Genomic DNA, 23,607 nt, shown 5'->3' with positions numbered 1-23,607 from the left:
ACTCCCTCCCCAGGTCACCATCCAAACCCTCTGCATCCCCCTGCTCTGGGTCACAACTCCCTCCCAGACCCTGTACGCCCTCTGACATCTGTCCCCCAGTCCAGAATCCTCTCCTGCACCCATACTCCCTCCCTGACCCTGCCCCCCATTCCTCTGCCCCGGGTCAGACCTCACACTGTCTGCTGCATCCCAGTCCATTATCCCTGCGCCCTTCTGCACCCAACCTCCGTCCTAGACCACACGCCCCCTCCAAAGCAAAGTGTGGCCCTTGACCACTTGGAGTACACCCCACCAAAAATTATTGCCCACCCCTCCAGTTAGCTAAAATACTTAATGTAATCAATTAGCATTGGCGCCATTTTTTTTTTCCAAATTAGGCCAAGGATTTGACTCCTCCATTGGGATGCCTTTAAAATTCAAGCCCTGCCCTCTGCTGCACAGATGAGCTTGGAGGAAATGGCACGTGGAACGTTTTTCTTGCCTTCCTTCTTACTGAGCCTGTATGAGAGCGGAGCTGTATCCCTACCTACTGTTCACCTGAATACTGAGATAAAGCTTAGCTTCTGCCCTGTAGCAGGTGACATAGCCAACTTTTTAGAAGCCACCGCACAACTGGGAATATGAACACACTCTGATCCAATCAAGGGCAGGGAAGACACACAGCCCAAATGGTTTCTTTCACCATTTGTCCTATGCAAACATTTGATTGACAGGAAATCCAGGAATTCACTGAGCAAAACCAAGAGATTCAGTAGATGTGCCCCTTTAAGCAATGGCCCATCTGCTTAGTTCATAAACCTGTCAGATGTTCCAAATAAAATACGTTACCCACCTGTCCTTGATGGACTTCCCCTCGCTTTCTACTGTGCTGGTGAAGATAAGAATCCTGTTTCTGGGTAGCTAATCCCAAAGTATGTTTATTTTTTTCCACAAAGTCTTTTTTTGCTTTCTGCTTTTGTGTTTCAGGAAAAACATCACCATATGCACTGGAACTGTGTTTGTATTGACAATCATCTGCCAATCGCTTTCCTTTCATATGCAATCTAAAAGGGGCACTGCTTATCCCAACTGGTTGACCATCAAGGTTTAATAATTCTGTATCAAATGCAGAAGATAAATTTTGTCTTTCTATCAGCTGGTTATCTTCTTCCAAGATTCTCACCAAGGTGTCCTTGGAAGTGACAAAAAATGAGTCCTGTGGGACTCTCTCATGAACCTCATGCGTTATATTCAATCCAGAAAACTTTGCTCTCTCTTCATTATTCTTCCAGTTGGGATTGTATCTTAGGTTGCAGTATCTGTCCACATGTTGCTGTTTGCTGTGAAAATGAGTAAAAGAAATACAGTATTAACATTTTTAAAAAAGAGAAAAAACATTCAACAATTATAGTTAGGGCCCTACCAAATTCATGGCCATGAAAAATGCATCAATGACTGTGAAATCTAGTCTTTTGTGTGCTCTTAACCTATGCTAACCAGATTTTATGGGGGGAAGACCAGCTTTTCTCAAAATGGGTAGACTGACCCAAAAGGAAGTTGCAGGGGGGTAGCAAAGATATTTTAGGGGGGTTGCAGTATTGCCATCCTTATTTCTGCACTGCCTTTAGAGCTAGACAGCTAGAGAGTGTCAGCTCCCAGCTGAGGGCCCAGCTCTGCAGTACGGGTAGTAACACCCTACCAGGCTACCCTTATTTCTGCGCTGCTGCTGGTTGTGTGTCTGCTTTCAGAGCCGGGCTCCCAGTCAGCAGCTCCCAGTCTCTAGCTGCCGAGATCTGAAAGCAACATTGCTGCCAGAAGCAGTGCAGAAATTGATGAATGGTGTCTAGTCTGTCTGGTTGGGAATGTTGGCAGTTCTAGATAGCAGTACTGTAACCTTGCCTACAATAACTTTGCAATCTCCCTCCATCTCCTTTTTGGGTCAAGACCCTAATGTTACAATACTGTGAAATTTCAGATTTAAATAGCTGAAATAATTAAAGTTACTGTTTTTAAAATTCCATAGCTGCGAAATTGACTGCCATGCAGTACAAGAGGTTTAGATTGGACATTCCGAAAAAATTCCTAATGATCAAGGTACCGTATTTTCCGGCGTATAGGGCGACTGGGCGTATAAGACGACCCCCTAATTTTTTAATTAAAAGATAGGGTTTCATCTTATACCCCAGCGCCCCTCCGCCTCCTTTGCTCCCGGTGTCCCTGGTCTGCTGGAGATGGTCCCCAGCAGACCAGAGGCACCGGGAGCAAAGCCGCAGCAGCTTTGCAAAGCCTCGGGGGAAGCCGGCGGGGGGGGGGGGGGGGGGCATCCCAGGCGCGCCTGGGATGTATACCCGGCGTATAAGACAACCCCCGATTTTTGGGGGATGTTTTTTTAACATAAAAAGTAGTCTTGCACGCCGGAATGTACGGGTAGTTAACTGCTAGACAGGGCTGTTCCTAGGGGGGCCTAGGGCAACCCACCTGTCCCAGGCCCCTTTCCATATACCCATCCCTGCTCCAGTCCCGCCCTGCCTCTTCCACCCCTTGTTGCCCCCAATGCACCCCTTCCCCCAAGAGACACGAGCTTGGGGATTACTGGGAAGGCTGGTGCAGGGCATCAAACGGGTTCTCCCTCCCCTTCCCTCCCCCCCCCCCCCCCACACACACTCACCGCAGTAGCGGAAGCTGGAGTGACCCAACAGCCTGCTCTACCCTGCTGTCCATCCCCCAGCTAGATTGCTCCATTTCACTGTGGCAGCGGGAAGCAGAGCTCTTTAACCCACTCCTCCGAACCTGGGGTGGCTGCCCCAAACCATCCTATGGAAGGGATGGCTCTGCCATTAGAATAAAATAGAGATATTTGAGAGCAGATTAGACAAACACCTATCAGGGATGGTCTTAGAGATGGTGCTTGGTCCTGCCATGAGTGCAGGGGCAGGTCTAGATGACCTCTCAAGGCCCCTTCCAGTCTTATGATCCAGTATAGACCAGTGTTTCTGAAAGTGTTCCGAGAAACCACTTTGAGAAACACATTAATTGGCTGTCCTGGTTTGTTTATTTACTGACGTTGCGGCCACGGAGCTTCGCGGCTCCCATTGGCTCCGTTTTGTTCTTTGCAGCGAAGGAAAATGGCATGGGCCGGGCCACCACTTCCCGCTGCTCCGCTTGGCTGTAAAGAGTGAAACGGAGCCAATGGGAACCGTGAGGCTCTGTGGTCGCCGCGCCAGTAAACAAACAAAAAGGGGCGGCCAGTTAATGTGTTTGTCAAAGTGGTTTTGCAGAGCACTTTCAGAAACACTGCTTTAGACTGTGAATTTGGTTGGACCCTAGTTATAGTCTAACCAATTTCATATTCTAGCCTTTGTCCACACTTGTGTAAACCCTTACACATGAGAATTCTATTAAGTTTAATGAGACCACCCATGCATAAAGTTTCTCATGTATGAGACCATTTTTAGGATTAGGTCCCCCACAGTTACACTGAACTTGAGCCAAAGATCCACAAACAGCACTTTCTTCAAGTTTAATTTTAATTAGCTTTACATTCTAATTAGGATTAAAACTATCAAATCTGATCACCAAATATAATATTTTCCTTATATAAATTCATCATGGTTCTTAAAGGGGGAGGAAAAGGAACACCCACAACATGCATGGCAACAAGTATTTTTTCAATTGTCTAGTGCAATTTCATTTCAGAGGGCATAAATTGACAGAGGCATTAATTACTGATTATCTTCCACAGAAAATTCCATTAACTCCCCAGAGTTTCTGCTCTCTGAGGTAAAAGTAATATTCTAGTTAACATTGGTCTCTCACAAGTACTGGTTACCTAAGAGGGAACAGCCTACAGATTTTATAGTATTATCTCCATTTATTACCAAGCAGCACCAAGATGTGTGCTCTGTTTGTTAATAGAGCTTTCCCACAAATATTTAGAGAAGTCTTCTGTGTAGGATACAGTTGTAGCTAAAAGGAAAGAGGAACAGAACTAACGATGTTGTGTACTCATGTGAAAAAGTCCCGGATCGGAAAACACATTTAGAGATACAGAGGAAAGAGTAATCTAAAGTGTTGATCAGCAGCATCTCAACTGGCATATTCCAACCACATTTTAAGGTCAGGTGTCCACAAATGGGGCAGGTTTTGCAACAGTGTCTTAAGAAGCCAGGCATCCAACTCTTACTAGTTTTCAAGCTCTGGTTAATAAGCAAGCTATTGGTCTGCTGAATTCTATAAAAGCTGTAACAATTAACTTTTGAAGCATCTACTCAACATTTATGAATACTTTCTAAAGTAGTTACTTTATGTTAAGTTACATTTGTAAGTTAAATAACAACCAGAATCTAAGTTCTATATTGATACTTTTCATTTTAGATAAGTGTCAGTGACCTGATATACTTTGGACTATTGTTTCAATTCCTGACAGTTTATACCAATGAAATAACAACAGCAGTCTTTAAAACATCATTATTATTCATACATGTAAATAAAATGCAAGCATAAATGCCTACTTTGAAACGACATAAGCACAGAAATATGTAATATGTTGCTAAAAACAATCACTCAAATAACAGAATACGTTTCTATAGAGCCCTATTGTGTTAAAATGTGTGCACAGCAGCTTGATTATATTCTGTAGTCCAGGTCACCACACTGAAACAAAATGAGTGTAAAGAGCTCCTTCATCTCTAATCATCTCCAGACAAAACGCACACCTCTTATTCCTCCCCCCCATTTGATATAAAGGTTAGATGGACTCTGTATTCAGCACTTCTGTTGATGAGTAGACAGCAGATGCAGGGTTTCCTCTTCAAATTCCTAGATTAGTAATGGATGTAGAGCGGAGGTTTCATATGCATGTACTATGATATTTGCTCCTGTTAATGGACTGTATTTGAGTACTTACTGTGATAACTTGAAACAAAATAAAATCAAATTTCCATTTAATGAAGAGCCTCATATTCAGCATAGTATTCAGTCAAAAAAAATTACTAAAATTAGAGCATGTTTCTAGCACAATTAACATCCTTTGCACTCACAATAAAATGTTCAGTAACTGGCCATTTTGCCTGTTGAGGAGGTGAATAAAAGCACGCTATTAATCATTTATCTTTCATTTGTTTGCCACTTTATTTTAAGTAGTCAGTTAAATTGAAATGGCACATTATTATTGCTTCAGGTTTAATTTAATTTTCTTAAACACAACAATTATTCCCAATATATACAGCATTAAATCTTTTTTGCATAGAACAGCATATGCAATTTTATTTTATATAAAAGTTAAGTCTTTTATAAGAATGTGTAAGGATAACAGTCTGATAGAATTTTTAATTTTTATTTATATAGTTACAGAATAAAAACGCACCTATTCAACCCTCTGGTTTTTCAAAATTGTTTTAAACATACGTTTTCTCACATAAATGCAGCAAATCAAAGTGATTAAAAACTACTCTCTGAATGGAAAAGAGAATCATGCATTTTTTAAATTTATTTAGAGGGATGTCCTGTGCTATCAAGTGCATAGAAAAGGACAACAGTCACCAACTATTAGTGTTGAACAAGTAGCCTGTGCATTATGGTAAGTGCTTTATGATTTGATCCGAAGGCCATTCAAGTTAGTGGGACTCCTTCTGCTCACTTAAGTGGACGTGGGCTAAAGCACAGAGAAGAAGGGATGCCTATTTTTACTGGGCCTGTACCAGCAGTTACCTATATCCTTCCTCCACGTCAACTCAGCTGTACTGGCTGGCACTGTGGGTGAGCAGAGTGTTCCCTGGTACGCTTGTGTGACCACTCAAGAGAGATACTAATGCCACGCAGCTGATTAGCACAGGCTTACAGCTCCCACAGCTAGTGGTGCACACTCACATGTGTTCTGGTGCATATAACAATTTATTCTACACGTGGATGAAAAAGATTAGAGGGAACATTGCTCCTGCCCATCTACGTTGAGTGCAAGTGGGTATGATGCACTCCCCACCAACTTTGCACTGGCAGACCCAATATCTAGGAAACCTAGATAGGGGCATAAGACAGATTCTGATGGTGTCTTACTTTTCTGAGTGGGCATGTAGTCCAAGCTACAATCTAGCACTCAGTGAACAAACAATAGTTGCTCTCCTTTCTTTTCTAAGGACGCAAATTGTACACAGTAGATTTCAAAACACATTGCCCTGACTTCATATTCACATTAAGGCCTGGTCTACATTCAGTTTTTGTATCAATTTAACTGTTTCTGTTAGGTAGGTGTAAGTTGCATTTATGTCCACTTTAATGCACTACCTGAATGGCCTTAAAAGAACTTAACAAAAGAACAGTCAGGGTTATCATATCTATGTACTAAAAATATATTCCTTACCTTTCATTATTACTGTTCTGTTTTCCAATATCTTTTCTATTTGAAAGCTGTACTTTATCATCATTTGCTCCTTCTGGTTCATTCAGACTTTTCTCCTCCAGGCTATCTTCATCTAAACTATCATTCTCCAGCTCATCAGAAGACTGGCTTACCAGTACTTCATTTTCACAAATCCGTTTCTGAAGTTCCAACTGATACTGTGTCTCTTGAATAAGGCTTTCTGAATCAGACTCCTGAGAGTCATGCAGAGTGAGATAAAAATGTCCTTCACTTGAAGATGGCCCTTTTAAATTAGTAGGATGCTCATGTGACTGGATTAATACTCTTTGAGATAAGCTATTATCCATGTTGCAAAGGTGTAAAAATGAAGGATTGGAAATATATGGTACAGATGTGAAGAATTCATTCAGTATTTTGTGCTGCAGTATAGACCAGACCTGTATTTAGGAAATACGAGACTAATGTATACAATTTTTTTCACTGAAATAGTCAATAACCATTATGTTTGTGAAACAAACGAGTCTTATCAAATTATTTAAAAAGAGGCATTGAGGGCAGACTCAGAATTTAACTGCTGCAAAGCTGGCACACTCCTTTATTTATAAATACTTCAGGGACATGTCTGCCATTCACATTCAGGACAAATCTATAATGCTGGCTGTATCAGGACTGCTACAATCAATGCAGCAGTATCGATTTAGCATGCTAAGTCAATGGCAGAGCACCTGCTGTACTCCATCTTTCCAAGTAAGCTAGGTGAGTGGGAGAGCTTCCGATGAGAGAGCACATTGTAGGTTGTAAGTTGATCAAAGTTGAACTTCAGTTATGTAACTTGCATAATTGAAATAGTGTAATTTACGCTGACTTACAGCTTTAGGGTAGACCAGCCCTGAGTAATATTTCATTCAATAGAAAATCAATAACATTACAGCCTTAATATTGCAAACACTTGAGCACGTGTTTAACTTTACTATCACTAATAGTCCCATTTAAAATGATGGGACTATTCACACTACTAAAATAAGTGCTACATAGTCCTGTATTTTGCATCTACTAAAGTTAAGTTTGGCTACGTCTACACTGGCCCCTTTTCCGGAAGGGGCATGTAAATTTCACGAGTCGTCGTAGGGAAATCCGCGGGGGATTTAAATATCCCCCGCGGCATTTAAATAAAAATGTCCGCCGCTTTTTTCCGGCTTTTAAAAAAGCCGGAAAAGAGCGTCTACACTGGCCCCGATCCTCCGGAAAAAGTGCCCTTTTCCGGAGGGTCTTATTCCTACTTCAAAGTAGGAATAAGACCCTCCGGAAAAGGGCACTTTTTCCGGAGGATCGGGGCCAGTCTAGACGCTCTTTTCCGGCTTTTTTAAAAGCCGGAAAAAAGCGGCGGACATTTTTATTTAAATGCCGCGGGGGATATTTAAATCCCCCGCGGATTTCCCTACGACGACTCGTGAAATTTACATGCCCCTTCCGGAAAAGGGGCCAGTGTAGACGTAGCCTTTGTGTCTAAGTATTCACAAGACTAGGGCATAATTGTGTAGTAAATTACTATTCAGCATGATTAAGGGTAGCAAAATAGGGCTTTTAATCATTATAAAAATTGCAGTGGCATGTCACTTAATCCAATAATAAAACTTTACACGCATGATTAGGGAAATAAAGTTGAGATACAGGAACAGATTTTAGTTGCAAGCTTCCAAGGGATTGTTTTCCATCATATGTTCTACAACAGTGATCTTATTTACAGCCTATTGGATAGCTATAGTTATATCACTCTAGATATTAATTTAGGACAAAGAATATTTACCTACAAAATATCTTGACAGGGTTTTTATGTTTATATATTAACAGACAAGCCATATGCAATTACATATGTAAGGGATCAAATTAATGAGTTAAAACACGTGTCAGAATTTGAAAATAGGAAACTATTTTTAAAAACATTTTAATGCCATTTTCTTTCATACTAGGTTACAGCACAAGGGGGGCATTTGATTCAGCAGGAAGAATGTCTGTTTGTATTAAAAATGATTATATATCATGTACGTCACTGCATCAATTATCAGTTTTCCTAAGGCAACGCTTCTTATGGCATAAAACTGTTGCTCTTCATCAGGCCTTTTATTAACACACTGATGAATATCTATAACTGTCCTTCCTCTGGCATGATCATACTATATGTAACAGCAGATCTATGTTGGGAGATTATGTGTAAACTGTGGGATAAGGAATAAATCAGCTAGTGTGTGTAGACATTTAAACTGATAGCCATGCTTCAGTTTTAACATAAAACACGGCTTGAAATATACACTTATTCACCCACTCAGTGATGAGTAAGAAACTTTTTTGATGAGCTTCAGGACTTAACCCATCAATATCTACAGAAACTAAGCATGCATATTTATAGTTTTTAGCTCCTTTGTCACAACAACCTTACACATGCAAACTAATGAAGGCATGGTGATTCAGTGAATAGAGCAACTGTGGGGAAATTTGGATTCTGCTGGTAGTGCTGACATTAGATCAATGTGTCACTGGGCAATTTTTTTCACCTATCTGTGCCTGACTTATCTCATCTCTGAAATGGGGATCATGCTGACCTACCTTTGTAAAGCATACTGTATACTCAGATACAGAACTTTAATAATTAGCACTTTTCAGCTATAGATTTCAGACTTTTCTTTTGCTGTACCTCAGAGCAGCAGCAAAGTGAAGTTTACAAATTTATTCAGTTTTGCTGTTCCTGTTCAGAACATGGTGGGCAGCAGTAAAACGTTCAAAAATCAAATCAATTTTGATCTACTGCTACTGAATAGAAAAACCACTACTGTCAGTAAAAGCACATACTAAAGGTAAATACATGTTGACTTAAAAAACAGTATTTTGTGAATTCTAACCAATTTTACTCTAACAGGTGGAAATCCTATGTGGATATTGCTATTTTGGTTTAAGAGTGACTTTTTTTAGTTTATGTTAAGTCAGTTGAGAACAGGTTTAAGATATAATAAACTTCTCTTAAACTGAAGTAAGAAATATCTCAGGGTATGTCTACACAGCAACATGATTTTGAAATAACTAGCATTTTTTCAAAATAACAGTCTGCATCTACACAGCAGGCAGTTATTTCGAAATAATGTCAAAGTACTGTCAAGCTGGAGGACTTTTTACTCTGACTTCTGTAAACCTCATTGTATGAGGATTAAGGGAAGCTGGAGGAGGAGTGCTCTATTTCGAAATAAATGCTATGTAGATGTTCCCAATTTTGAAATAAACTATTTCGAAATAAGCTATACAATTGATGTAGCTCAATTTGCATAGCTTATTTTGAGTTAAGCCCTGCTGTATAGAGGCACCCTCGGGTATTTGCACCACTTTAAACTGATTTAAAACGGTTAAATTACACCAACGAAACTTTGTATAGTTCAGGGCCAGATGCAAACAGTCATAGGCTAAAACAAAAAGCGAAAGCTCTGAGTCTGGTAACCCTACGGTAAAAGCACTTTTACCTCTTCTTCCTAGCAGCTAGATATGAGGTGGAGGCTAGTCATATATTCATTATGATCTATTCTGGGGGGTTTTAAATATTTAAAAGAAGTTTAGGTGAACAATTTAATCGGATTTTTCTACCGTATTTTCCGGCGTATAGGGCGACTGGGCGTATAAGACGACCCCCTATCTTTTTAATTAAAAGATAGGGTTTCATCTTATACCCCAGCGCCCCTCCGCCTCCTTTGCTCCCGGTGTCCCTGGTCTGCTGGAGATGGTCCCCAGCAGACCAGAGGCACCAAAGCGCAGCAGCTTTGAAAGCCTCGGGGGAAGCCAGCGGGGGGGCATCCCAGGCACGCCTGGGCTGCCCCCCCGCCGGAGCCCCTCCGCGGCTTTGAAAGCCTCGGGGGAAGCCGGCGGCGGGGCATCCCAGGCACGCCTGGGATTTATACCCGGCGTACAAGACGACCCCCGATTTTTGGGGGATGTTTTTTAATGTCAGAGGTCGTCTTGTACGCCGGAATATACGGTAACTCCTCAGGCTCAGTTGAAAATCTTAGCTCAAATGTTTCTAATGCAGTCTGGTTAGGAGGTATTCAGTAAATTTTTCAAGCCTCAAGTGAAAATTGAAGAAGAAAACAAATCTCATCTGTCAAACTGGGTCTCCTATTGTGTCCTTTGTAAGATTTCGGTGTGTGTGTGTGTGTGTGTGTATAATCTATTTAAATCCTCCATTAAACAGCCATCATGTCAACTTGCATCAGTGTTCCCCATAAACTGAGGCCACCCAGGAGAAATTCAAATGCCGCCCTGCAGATTAACAGAGTGCCCACAGCCAGTAGAATTTGTTTCTACTGGTGGTGCACATCTGCACATGCCTTTGTGCACTTACATTTATTCCACACATGGAAAAATTAGAGGGAACACTGACTTGCATGTTAGATTTTAAGTCCCAGGAGATGTTATTATGTGGACCTCATTAAAATTAAGGAAACACCCTTTCTTACAGGAATTTTGTTTTTTGGTGTGAGGTGCATGGGAACACACAGAGAAGTTATATAAACTTCTGGCAGACTGAGAAACAGAGTGTAATGGTTGTAGTGATGGTACGGAGTGTAAAAACAGTTGCAGGCCTTTGGATGGTGTTTAACAGGAGCCAGGGTTTGTAATCCTTCTTAAATCCCCCTCCTCATCATTCAGAATCCCTGAACAGTGGTGTTGCATTGTAAAATAGCACCTGCCATGCTTTCACTACTAGTTTAACACACCCCCATGAGCAAAACTGAAAAGAACAAGAAACTGAACAGTAGGTATGTGCTACCCTGCTATTCCCAATCTGCTCAACCCACTAATCCTTTCACTCCACCCCACCATTTCTCCCCTCCCAGTCCTCTTCCCCCCCCTTCCCAAAGCTCTGCCCCTTCCCTTTTACCCATACCCAAGTCCTCCCACTTCACTCCACAAATCTTCTATCCCCCCATCACCCTCCCAGTCCTCCCCCCTCCCCGAATCCTCTCCCCAATATACGCTGATCTTCCCCCCCTCCACTCCCCCATTTCCTGCCCCCCCCATCCCCTCCAAGTCCCTCCCTCCTTCCCGTCCCCCCGCTCTCTCCTCGCCCCTCCCCCCCTTCACCTGACCCTGCAGAGTCGCCTCCCCACCAAGCCGGGTCAGCGGCGGGCGCGCTCCGAGCTCTCCGCGATCCCTTCTGCGCAAGCGCGGCTGCGCCTCGAGCGCGGTGTCACCATGGCCGCGGTACACAGACGCCAAACCCCGCCTGCACGTGCACGTACCAAGCGGCCGTGGGAGCGGGGAGGAAGAGCCGAAGGGGACGTCCCCCCCCACCAGTATGAATGGTACCTGCCAGCCTGGAGGCCCTCCCCAGATGCCCAGTGCTGGGGATGAGGCTGTGGCTGCGGCTGCAGCTGCCAGTCAAGAGCGGGGGGCGATGGGAGGGGGCGTGGCGGAAGAATGAGAGAAGGGGAAAGAGTTGGGGGGAGGGGCGGAAAGAAGGAATAAGGGAAGCCCCCATGCAATGTAGCCCCCTGCTTCCAGCACCTGACAGGTGTCAGTCACATCTCACAGGTGTCAGTCACATCTCACAGGTGTCAGTCTCACCTGACAGGTGTCAATCACATCTCACAGGTGTCAGTCACACCTGACAGGTGTCAATCACATCTCACAGGTGTCAGTCACATGTGACAGGTGTCAGTCACATCTCACAGGTGTCAGTCTCACCTGACAGGTGTCAATCACATCTCACAGGTGTCAGTCACATTTCACAGGTGTCAGTCACACCTGACAGGTGTCAATCACATCTCACAGGTGTCAGTCACACCTGACAGGTGTCAATCACATCTCACAGGTGTCAGTCACATGTGACAGGTGTCAGTCACATCTCACAGGGTCCTCTGCCAAATGCAGACCATGACAATGGCTCCTTGGTGGGGCACTTGCACACAGGCTGGAACTAAGGACATAGTTGCGGGGGAGGGGGTTTCCTGTAAGCCAGGGCTATTCAACGCAGCCTGCGGCCCATTTCTTTGTGGCCTGCAGTGGGGTTTGGTTTGGGTTTACGCCGGGCTCAACATGCAGCCCATGGGTGGGATCCTTTCCACATGGCCTCCACTGGGAACACTCCACAATGGTGTCCTGGTCTTCTGTTGATATGTGGGTTAGTAGTTTGGAAGAAAACATTGTCCTCACTCTGCATTTGTAAGCAACAGGTAGCCAGAGGCAGTTTTATTACGAGCTGCAGCAAGGGAAAAACTGGTTCGGACAGGGGGGGAAGCCCCCCCCCCCCCCGGGAGGCAGATCTTCAAATACAAGCAATTATGAAGCAGTTTATATACTGTCTATTAGCTATAATAACAATAACAATTAGTCTCCTTCCCATTACAAACACCAAGGCTACGTCTACACTGGCCACAATTTCCGGAAAAGCCATGCAAATCAGGTAAGTCAGGATAGGGAAATCCGCGGGGGATTTAAATATCCCCCGCGGATTTAAATAAACACGTCCGCCGCTTTTTTTCCGGCTTTTCCCCAAGCCGGAAAAAAAGCAGCGGACGTGTTTATTTAAATCTGCGGGGGATATTTAAATCCCCCGCGGATTTCCCTATCCTGACTTACCTGATTTGCATGGCTTTTCCGGAATTTGTGGCCAGTGTAGACGTAGCCCAATGGTTAACAGTTATTTAGTTCCACCCAGATGCTCCTTATCTCAAGGTCCCTGCCAGAGTCAGCGTTCTATCCTTATCTCCGTATGGAGGCGAGAGGCAAAGGCAGCGTCTAATTACAGATCTCGCGTTGTCAGGCCACAGACTTAGCCTGACTTGCTCTCTTGTTAACAAGACCAAGATGGCTGCACACAAATTCCCTTATTCCCTTTTCCTGCCTCCACAATCCCCCCTTTTGTGCTTACAGCACAACTATCTTTCTAAACCTTTATTTTCATTAAACATTACATAATTAGTACAAACATAAAAGCTATTTCTATTACTACATCTTTTACAACAACAATCAAATATGAAACCTTTAATAAGCAAAAGCAATATCATCATTACTATCCCCAATATAATTCTATGATGGGGCTGTTTTATAATTTTAGTAACATAACACAACATATCATAATTAGTAACCAAATTAGGAAGGGCAGGTACATGCTAATGGTACCTGTCCATAAGCACAGAGTCCAGATCAGAGGGAGAAACCCAAACCACTCCCACAAGTTTCTCCTTTGCAATATACAATACTTCACTTCTTTCACCAAGGTCAGTTCTTAATGTCCTTTTGTAGTCAGAAATCTTTGGGCTTTGGCGGTGTCAGAGGAGCGGACTTTTCCTCTTTTTTTTCTTGAAACAGTCGTGGTTCAGCATGATGCAGGGGAGAGGTTACCAGCACATCACCCTGTAATATTTTGGTTCTTCTGGTGTCCAGCAGGTAGGAAAGCAGGACCAGAAGAGAGAGGCTTATCAGCAATCGGGGTAGGATCATTTCTAGATGGAGGGATCTTTTTGCAGTGAGAAGCATTGGCCAACAATCAGTTCTTGGCACTTCACAGTGGTGTTGGTGGCTAGCAAAACTTGGTAAAGGTCTTTCTAGAGCGGTCTTTCGTTGATGGACATAAGAGTCTCTATCCTCTGAGTTAAAAGCCAGCTGGCTCCTTTGGAACCAAGGTTATTTCCTAGGAATAAAGCAAACCGTAAAAACAATCCCGTGCGTTTTTTTGGTGCCAGCCTTATCAAAGTGAGGCCCTTTGGAATGTGGTTGCCAGGGGAACCAGGGTCACAGCAACTGCTGTAGCATGCTTCTCAGGCTAACCCAATGATTTGAGTTTGTCAGTTCTCAGCAAGATACCATGGACTGCCTCAGTTTACTCCCATAGTTCCTTTCTCTTGACTTTGGGGTTCTCTTTAACCTACCAAGTTAAATACAACAATTTAAGGGGTTTTAATTTACTTTGGAAGCGCCGGTACAGCATTATTATAAATGTTATAATCGAAACTTCCCACACATAATTTGGCAAACACTATACAAATCCATCCCCAAGATATTTCATTGCCTTACTGGCGCTGCCCATGATAATAGACTTGACCTCTACTGCCTGGTCGAGTGCTGCAGAGGTAGGTGTTTGGCATGGTCCACGGTGTTTCCCTATCTGTGTGTACCTCAGACGGCCAGCCCTGATATATCTTTGGGCATTGGCCACCAACTCCTTGATCTTCGCCTGCAGGGCCAGTAAACCCTCCTCTTGGTACTTACTTCCGCCGTGCCACTCAGGATCTCATGTTAGGTTACTTATCACTGCCGAAGTGCAATAGAGCCGCATTCCATTAACGATCAGGATCGACCGGTGAGGGGCTGTTATGCACACAAACGGATATGTAGAGGGGCAGGATGGAGTGATCTGTCTGGGTAGTCAAACACCAGTAGGTACCGTTCATTTGGACCAGCTCCATGTTTTTGTTTCTCTGAGACAACCACATCAAACCTAGGCAGATTCGTCATGATGTTAAATGGGCAGGTACATAAAATTTCCTTATCAAAGTAGGTGCAACAATGCTTGGGTACAGGGAGGCTCCCACACCTTCAGAATAAGCAATGCTCTCAACTCTATCTATATGCTCCTGCTTTGGTACAGGCAGGGAGGTTACCATTTTGATCTGATCTGAGTGAGGAATCCCCAGAGAGGCCAAAAACAAAAGGTTATACTATGCCCTGTCCAGGTGGGCCTTTGGGTCCTCATGGATTCTCTACTTCCCCACTCCCATGGGTAGGCACGGGGGAGATGGGGACTCACCACCATAAGGGCGGTCAAAGCTATCATATTCTTCAATACTGGCCTTCTAATTCCTTTAATTTAGTTCCATTAATTAACAATCCAATTAGTCTCTGGTCCAAATATCTGGTTAGGTCTAGTGAAGTGGACACAGAGCTGGACAGATCCTTCAAACTATTTAGGATCAATTGATTAGCTTGGCTGGTGTCTAGATCTTTACGGGCACTGGATATTACTGCATCTACCAGCCTGGATTCTCATACAATTTCTGGGCTATGACATAAGTGTTGCTGACAGAGTTTCCAGGCACAAACCAATCTGCGATGGTATCTGCTAAGCCCCGTCGTTGCCTAATCAGGCAATTGCCAATTTGATTAGCCAGTCTAGCACACAGCTAGTCTGTACCAGTGTGGAACATCACCAAGGTAAGGACCAGTGACAGTTGTCCTGGTTCTGGGACAGGGGTCTGTTCAGGGCATGATGCACAATTGGGAGGCTCTATTTTGTCCTCAAGGACCTGGTTAATAATACCCAAATGAGGGCAAGTTAGCAGTGGCCATTGTTTAACAAATGACAGTCATGCTTCAGGGGTTACCTTTGTCTGAGCTTTAAGTGGTAAGCCCCAGTGGGAGTCAGTAGGTCCAACTTCAGTGGCCTGATGTCAGTGGTTAGCTTCTTTCCCACAATATTCCATACAAACTTTAACTCAGAGGACTGTGTATTCTTTGTCCTCGTAGTGTTCATGTTGTTACAATAAACAAAATGATTCTGTGTGAATGAGGGGCGGCCCAAGGCCATGTATTCCTCATTGCTATTAGTGTGTATTTGTTCTATGTATGTGACTTGAAGGAGGTTACGTTGACTAGAGTCACTGTTTCTCATATAGGACCAAGCAGTTCACAGATGTTTAATTGTTAACCCATGCAATTCCATAATTCTTGAGGCCTTTTAAGGCATCAGGCACCAATGAGTAGCAGGGCAAGTAGCTGTTATTGCAATGGTGAGGTTACTAGTTTCTTCATTGTTGTGGGCATCTTTACTTAAATATGCTGATCTCTCACTTGCCCATGTTGTTACTTATAGATTTCTTATTCTCTCTGGCCAAACCACTTTTATGATTGGTGTGCAAATTTACAGAAGCTAAATATTTCATTTGTGTAGCCATTAAAGCAAAACCAATCTGGTGGGGGAGAGGGCTGGTACCCCACTTCCAGTCCTTCTGTTCACGTGATGCACTCCTTGCTTCCTTCCAGTTCCTTTTTTGTTCACCTCTGGAGACGTTGTTAACATTCTCCTAGCCTAAACAACTACTACACTATTATCCTTTCACTAAATTTTAAAGTTTCCAATTGACTAAGTTTAGAGTTGCCAATTGATTGGGCCCAATTATTAATTTTGTTGGTTTAAATTAATGCTTCTGCTTTACTCAAATTATCCTTTCATTAAAACAATATCCTACACACAACAATATTTGCAATACGTATTACAATTAAGACACACAAGACAAACTTGGACAGAACACAAACTTATTATGTCATGACACAGAACCATGTTTTGTTGTTGTTGTTTGTTGTTTTTCTTCAGCTGCACCAGCGCTTTCTGATGATCTGAAAGACAAGAAAACATTTCTACCCCGTCGGGGTGGTCCATTATAACTTAAAATACTGCCTAAGATCTGTTAGGGGAACCTGTTACAGCTAGTTCCTTACCATTTCCATGGGCGAGTGAGCTACAACTTTATGAGAACAAGGGCGCTTCATCAGTACTCGTGACCTTCCACTCCCTCGAATTACCTCAGAGTTGCTAGCCCTCCCCAACAGTGGCATGCCTCAGTTTCCCTCATACCACAGATCAGGCTTAATGTGTGAAGCTATAATGCTTTTCCTTAGCACAAGGTGTTGGCCAGCAAGCAAAAAGCTTTTCTTTTCCTTAAAATAATCATACACAGTGTTACTTATTAAGACTATAGTAATAATAATATTGACATTAAATTTTGTTAAATGGGCGCTTATAAATATTTTGTTTGTATTTGGACAATTTACTTGAGGGGACAGGTGTTTTATATTCGTTTGAAATAGCCAGGCTGCCTGTATTCACATATAATGTTGAATTTGAAAGCAAGCCAAAAGCGTTATCAACTCAGCCTTGAACAGAGACACAGTGAAGTTTCAGGGCTTGGATTCTTAAAACAATTATTTGTTTTCTTAAAGAGTAAATTTAACCTTAAGGATTGAATGTATAGATTTCATTCTTTTATACAGTTAACCAGTTAAGTGTCAATAGAATTCCTTATTTTCCTTTTGCAGATTTAACAAAAGTGTCTGTAGCCAAATAGTTAAATTTGATTGTTTCTTTGCCTGGATTATTGAAAGAGGCTGCAAGAAACAAGGAGTCACTTTTTAAAGCAGGTTTCCCTTCATATATTACAACAATCGCTTATTTCCTTCTACACTCCCACAGAGTCCATTTTTCACCTTCACGTACCCTCAAATCACTTGCTTCGTCCTTCCAAAGAAAACGTTTCTCATTCCTATTAATTTAACTTTCCAATGACTGTATTCCTACTTTCCTTATTCCTTCCACTATGCCCATAGGGCTCCAAACCTTTTGCCTTCCCCTTTCACATGCTTTTTTTTTCTTATGATCTGTCCTGATTCCTGCTAAATGACCTTTTTTTCAATGACACAGGTTTGTCCAGTATTAATTTGGTAAGGAGGGTGGGCTTTCCCATTAGTCTCCACACCTCCTAATTCTTTTCAATAGGTAAATCCAAATGTGTATTATTGCAGTCAGCTATTACTAATTTTAAACTTCTCAGTATAGGGTTTTCATAACATCCATGCTGCAGCAGTTGATCTATGCTGCTGACTCTGGGGTGGATCACTTGACCATGCTCTGTAAGGAGATTTATGTTGCAGAATGTGTCTCCTTGTTAGGGCAGATTTAGCTTCTAGTGATTACATCTTCAAATTCAATTCCCACTAGTTGGCTTTTAGGGTGGCTTTTAGGTTATGTCCTCCCACGCCCTCAAGCCAATTATAACAGTTTGTGAGGGAAAGGTTTTAACTGTTTTTTTTTTTCTGGATGGCTCCCACTTGTGTGTTGTGAAACATCCTTGGGTAGCCTGCGATTCCAGCCTGAGAGGCTGTAGTTATCTATTCGCTAACAAGGGCTTGAGAATCTCCTAAAGTTGCTTGGCAGCCCTTTCCTACTCCTGCGTTGTGTTCCGTGTATATGATTCCAACCAAAATGCCTAAGGCCAATATGGCTTGATGGTCGGCAGGCATTCCTTCCTTGAGAATTTGGAGGAACACTTCCCACAAGCTGTTAAGTCTATTCCAAAACTCCGTGTTTTGCTTTGGATGGGGCAGATTTGTTACTAGAGCCTGTTTTTCCAAAGGGAAGATCTGATCCCTTTTAATTATCTTCTGTGCCTCCTCTCTATCTTCAGTGATGTGTGGTAAGGGCCCATACAGGGCTGGGCATAGAGAGGAGTAGAGGGGGTAATGTTGGGCCAAATTCCCCCCTAAGCTTGGGAGAGGCTGTGCACTTGCGTGTAAGTTACATTTCTCACTGCAGGGCGGATTTTTGCTTTTCTGAGCTTCAATCTCATCCCTCAGGGCTTTAATTTCTTTCTCTGTCAATCTGTCAAATGCTTACAGGTCCTTGGACCATGATGCACGTACATGTAGTACGCAGGGGTGCCTTTCAGCAGTCTGGGGGGGTATGCTTAGACTGATCCCCATCCATTTTAGTCATTCAGGGGAGTATCCTGTCCACTCCCTGTCCGTTCAGTGGCTTATAGGAAACTAAATCTACACACTCCAAAGAAGGGGTCTGCTGGGTCTAGAGTGTCAGACCTTATCAGCAGCTCATGAAATAAGGGGAGTCGTCACTCCCTCACATATCCGCTCAGTCTCGAGGTTCGGCTGACCCCCCTTGCATTCAGAACTCCCTTGTGGGAGAGCCCTGGTGCGGCTGGAATCAGCTTACTTCTCAGAGACCTGGGCAGCGGCATTCACACTCCACTCATTACATTCACACTCAGCATGCTTTTCACACAGAAATGTTCCCACTTTTAGATGCATCTCTCTTTATGGACCTTGTCCATATTTGGGGCGGCAAACAACACTGTTCCCCCCCAGGGGCGGCAAACAACAAGTTTCCCCCCAGAACCACAGCAGTTCCTAGCACTGCATAAACCTAGGTGCCTTATATCCGGACGCAATACAACCTTCTTCCCATACCTGGGGCGGCACCACCAATACCACAGCAGTTCCCAGCACTGCATAAACTTAGGCCTACTCGGGGGTAACAAAACAACCTCCCCGGAACCACTTTGCGTCTGACCTTGTTGCAGATTCAAGAAGTTCGGATGGCGTGAGCCCACAAGAAGCAGACGACCCCACAGGCAGTCCTCCTCCACACCCCAGTAGAGATTTCAAAAGGTCTCTTACCTCTCGTTTGGCGCCCTGGGGGCAAAGAGGTACGGTCCACAGCCACTGTCTTCAATCGGGTGTTGCCATCTGAGTCACGGCACCAAATTGTGGAAGAAAACATTGTTCTCACTCTGCGTTTGTAAGCAACAAGTAGCCAGAGGCAGTTTTATTACGAGCTGCAGCAAGGGAAAAACTGGTTCGGACAGGGGGGAAGCCCCCCCCCTCGGAGGCAGATCTTCGAATACAAGCAATTATGAAGCAGTTTCTATACTGTCTATTAGATATAATAACAATAGCAATTAGTCTCCTTCCCATTACAAACACCAATGGCTAAAAGTTATTTAGTTCCACCCAGATGCTCCTTATCTCAAGGTCCCTGCCAGAGTCAGCGTTCTACCCTTATCTCCGTATGGAGGCGAGAGGCAAAGGCAGCGTCTAATTACAGATCTCGCGTTGTCAGGCCATAGACTTAGCCTGACTTGCTCTCTTGTTAACAAGACCAAGATGGCTGCACACAAATTCCCTTATTCCCTTTTCCTGCCTTCACAGTAGTTACATTCCTGGACTGTCATTGCTCCTTAAAAGTGCTGTCGTATGGGGAAAACGGGACAATTTTGTATTTTATTAATATCAGCAGAACTGACTTAAATGGGGCCTGCATGTTGTGTAGTCTTGCCTTAATCTTTGTATTCATGCCCGTCAGTGTCGAATAAGCTATTTCCATATATTTGTGTATATATTTGCATGTATTTGCCACCACACTTCAGTTGCAGCCCCCGGCATGTGTTGTGAGTATCACTGTGGCCCCCGGGGCTTCCAACGTTGAGTAGCTCTGCTGTATGCTGTTCCTTGGGCAGCCACTCAGCAGCAATTCAAACTCTGCCCCCACTGATTAGCAGAGTACCCATTACTAATTTGTGTGTTTCTACTGGTGGGGCAAAGTCACACATGCCTTGCTGCACATAAAAAAATTATTCCACATATGGATGGAAAAGATTAGAGGGAACATTGCAGCACACCCTGGCTTGAAGTGGTTTCCATTCTATAGAGGGTTTACAGTTTGCTTCAATGACTCAGCTCTTCCAACCTTTTTAAGCACACGATGGCTTTTTGAATTTAAGTGCAATCCAAGATCTACCTCAAACCCGAATAATCTTGCCCTGCCTCCTTTTTGCCCCTTCTCCAAGGCCTCCGCCCCAGCTCACTCCATCTTCCCTTCCTCCCCCGCCATCCTTCATTTTCACCAGGCTGGGGCAGAGGGTTGGGGGGCAGGCTCTGGTCTTGGATTAAAGGATTTGGAGTGTAAGAGGGGCTCTGAACTGAGCCAGGGGCAGGCAGTTGGAGTGCCAGAGGGGGTTCTAGGTTCAGGCTCTGGGAAGGTGAAGGGGGTGCTCTGGGCTAGGGCAGGGGTTTGGGGTACAGGAGGGGGTTCATGACTGGGGTAGGGTTTTGGGATATGGGCATCAGCTGGGCACTGTTTGCCTCAGGTAGCTCCTGAGTTGTGGTGCAGTGGTGCTAAGGCAGGCTCACCCTTGTCCTGGCCCTGCACTACTCCCAAAAGCAGCCAACAAACTCCACCCCAAATCCTTCTGTGCCCCTTCTCGGCTCTGTGGAGATAGTATGCAGGGTGGGAGCAGGGGCACCTTGACATCAGCACCCCTTCCTCTCCCTCCCCTTCCCTGTACAGAATGCAGAGGGGACTGCTCCAGAATGCAAAGGGTAGGAGGTGCACAACAGTCTGGCGCGGGGGGCAGCTGAAGTGCTGGGCTTGATAACCTTTTGGCCAGACCAGTTAGGTTCACCTGTTTGAGGCTCCAGGATCTACTGGTTGGTGACCACTTCACTATGCAAACTGTTCCAGACTCCCGGCACTTGGCAATCTTGGCATGCATAGGAGCTAGGTAGCAGTAAGTGACATGAAGTGAAACAGATCTCAAATGTTAGAATTAACAGGACCATTTGTCCGTTTAAGACCCTTCCAGTTACCATGTTCTTCAAGTGAAGAGGAGACCTTCAAACTAGAACTTGTGCTCACACCAGGTTTGAGCTGAGGTATGGGATATATTTTATTGTGTGCATATGCAGATGTGCACCACCAGTAGAAACACATGCTGCCAGATGTGGGTGCTCTACTAATCAGCTGGGTGCCATTTGACTCTTTCCTGAGTGGCCACCCAAGCACTCAGCTTACAGGGAACACTGCACACAACTATTACAAGTCCAGAATCAGGTGCATAGAGCCTGATCTAATTCCCTGAAAGTCAGTGGAAAGACTCTTGTTGACGTCAATGGAAGTTTTACTGCCCCCACTCCTCTCCCCAGAAAACCAGCTTTTTTCACACCTGATTAGAGCTGTTTCAAACCATTCACTAAATACAGCCCTGGGGTAAGTGGTTCAACTCATTCCGGTCCCCATTTGGCACCATGGCTGTGTCTACATTGGCACGATCTTGCACAAAAGCAGCCACTTTTGCGCAAAAACTTGCTGCCTGTCTACATTCGCCGCGAGTTCTTGCACAAGTACACTGACGTTTTAATGTATGAAATCAGTGCTTCTTGCGCAAGAACTCTGATGCTCCCGCTCAGGAATAAGGCCTCTTGCGCAACTGTTCTTGCGCAAGAGGCCAGTGCAGACAGGCAAGATGAATTTTTTGCACAAGAAAGCCCTATGGTTAAAATGGCCATCAGAGCTTTTTTGTGCAAGAGACTGTCTACACTGGCATTGATGCTCTTGCGCAAAAGCACATCTCTTGTGCAAAGGCACATGCCAGTGTAGACGCTCTCTTCTGGAAGAGTTTTTGCACAAGATCATGCCAGTGTAGACATAGCCCATGTGTTTGTTTGTGTTTTATTGTTAGTCTGAGTTGAACCTCTGATATCAAAGCTATACCGAAGTGTGATTAAAATTGATTAATCGGAATGATTACAATTAGTGGTTAAAGTTAGATTTTTTTTTGTGTGCCAACTATTGAACAGGATTTAAAAGTATAACGGGCTACATACACTTCTGCAGCCTTGGATTTTGCAGAGTACAGGGTTTTTTATTTTCAAAAGGAGCAAAAAAGCCCCAGGACACAGCAATAGGTCTAATCATTAATAATGGCAAATTTGCACATGAATAGAATACAGGAAACAGTAGAAAAGGCTCATCTCTTACATGGTAAAGTATTGTAAAAATAGAATTACATTTCAACAAGATCAAAACCCCATTAAGAATATGGTAAATTACCATTACTTCAGATGTGATCTATAACAGGAGATTATGTTGTTGGTTTAGATTAGTGTGCCCATTAGTTCAAATCTGCTGATACTTAATAGTGCATGTCATTAGAATGATGAGGGACTATATGCATATTATAATTTACTTTCACTGCATAGACATAATGGTGTTGTGGAGAGCTAGGATGTTGGTGCAATCAAAGTGATTTAGAGTCAAGCTTTTGGATGAATGATCTAGATTCAGTTTTGTCATATCACGTTGATACACAACATACCCTTTATAACAAAGACAGCAAGGTTCTGAAGCAGCACCATCCTCTGGAGTTTTAAGTGTATCTGTTGCTTTTTCAGGGCACACACATGCTTAGCTTTAGTTATGTAAGCAGTGTCATTGAGTTTAAGAGTTCTCATGTGAATAAAGTTAAGTATATGCATCAGTGTTTCCTAAAATTGTAAACTCTTTGAGGCAGGGACTATGCCTTTCTTTGTCTGTTAGTGTTGTTGCTTAAACATAATAAAAGTAGGGGGACAATTAAAATATGATACAGTTCAAACAAGCGCAGAATCCATTGTTGACTACTTGATCGGTTATTGCAACATAATGGAATGGTTCACAGCTTGCCTCCTTAAACAATCAAATTATTCAAGTGGGAAATGTCCTAGGCTGATGAAAGCTAAAAATGACTTGTGTGTCAGTTGCATAGCTACTTGGAACTTATCTGTTCAATATGTTGAAGATGATCCAGAGGTGGCCAATTTAGTCTACAGAAGCGAAGAGTGAGGGGGGATTTGATAGCAGCCTTCAATTTCCTGAAGGGAGGTTCCAAAGAGGATGGAGAAAGGCT

General features: G+C 43.5%; 1 protein-coding gene and 1 long non-coding RNA gene across 4 annotated transcripts in view; both read right to left on the bottom strand.

Moving 5' to 3' along the window:
* The window catches only part of JHY (junctional cadherin complex regulator), a 56,238-nt gene extending 44,620 nt beyond the window's left edge, over positions 1–11,618 (bottom strand). For 2 of the 3 annotated variants that reach the window (XM_075916397.2, XM_075916395.2), the window contains exons 1-3: positions 11,464–11,618; positions 6,338–6,774; positions 833–1,319 (exon numbers count right to left, since the gene is read on the bottom strand). In XM_075916397.2, the coding sequence (XP_075772512.2) occupies positions 833–1,319; positions 6,338–6,684 (834 nt within the window). In that variant the 5' untranslated portion in view covers positions 6,685–6,774; positions 11,464–11,618. Of the gene's footprint in view, positions 1–832; positions 1,320–6,337; positions 6,775–11,458 lie in introns of all 3 variants that reach the window. The other variant, XM_075916394.2, reaches the window with a different exon arrangement.
* A 2,267-nt stretch (positions 11,619–13,885) lies between these two features.
* Positions 13,886–20,056, bottom strand: LOC142824453 (uncharacterized). Its single transcript, XR_012899330.2, has 2 exons — positions 19,562–20,056; positions 13,886–16,711 (listed from the first exon to the last, which is right to left on the bottom strand). It is a non-coding gene; the product is annotated as an uncharacterized LOC142824453 (long non-coding RNA).
* Between the last annotated feature and the right edge of the window lie 3,551 nt (positions 20,057–23,607).

The sequence above is a fragment of the Pelodiscus sinensis genome, chromosome 25 (assembly GCF_052426305.1).
Source record: "Pelodiscus sinensis isolate ZL-2025 chromosome 25, ASM5242630v1, whole genome shotgun sequence".
NCBI classification, from domain to species: domain Eukaryota; kingdom Metazoa; phylum Chordata; order Testudines; family Trionychidae; genus Pelodiscus; species Pelodiscus sinensis.
The sequence above is the reverse complement of the archived record's forward strand: the minus strand, read 5'-3'. Positions and strand labels throughout refer to the sequence as shown.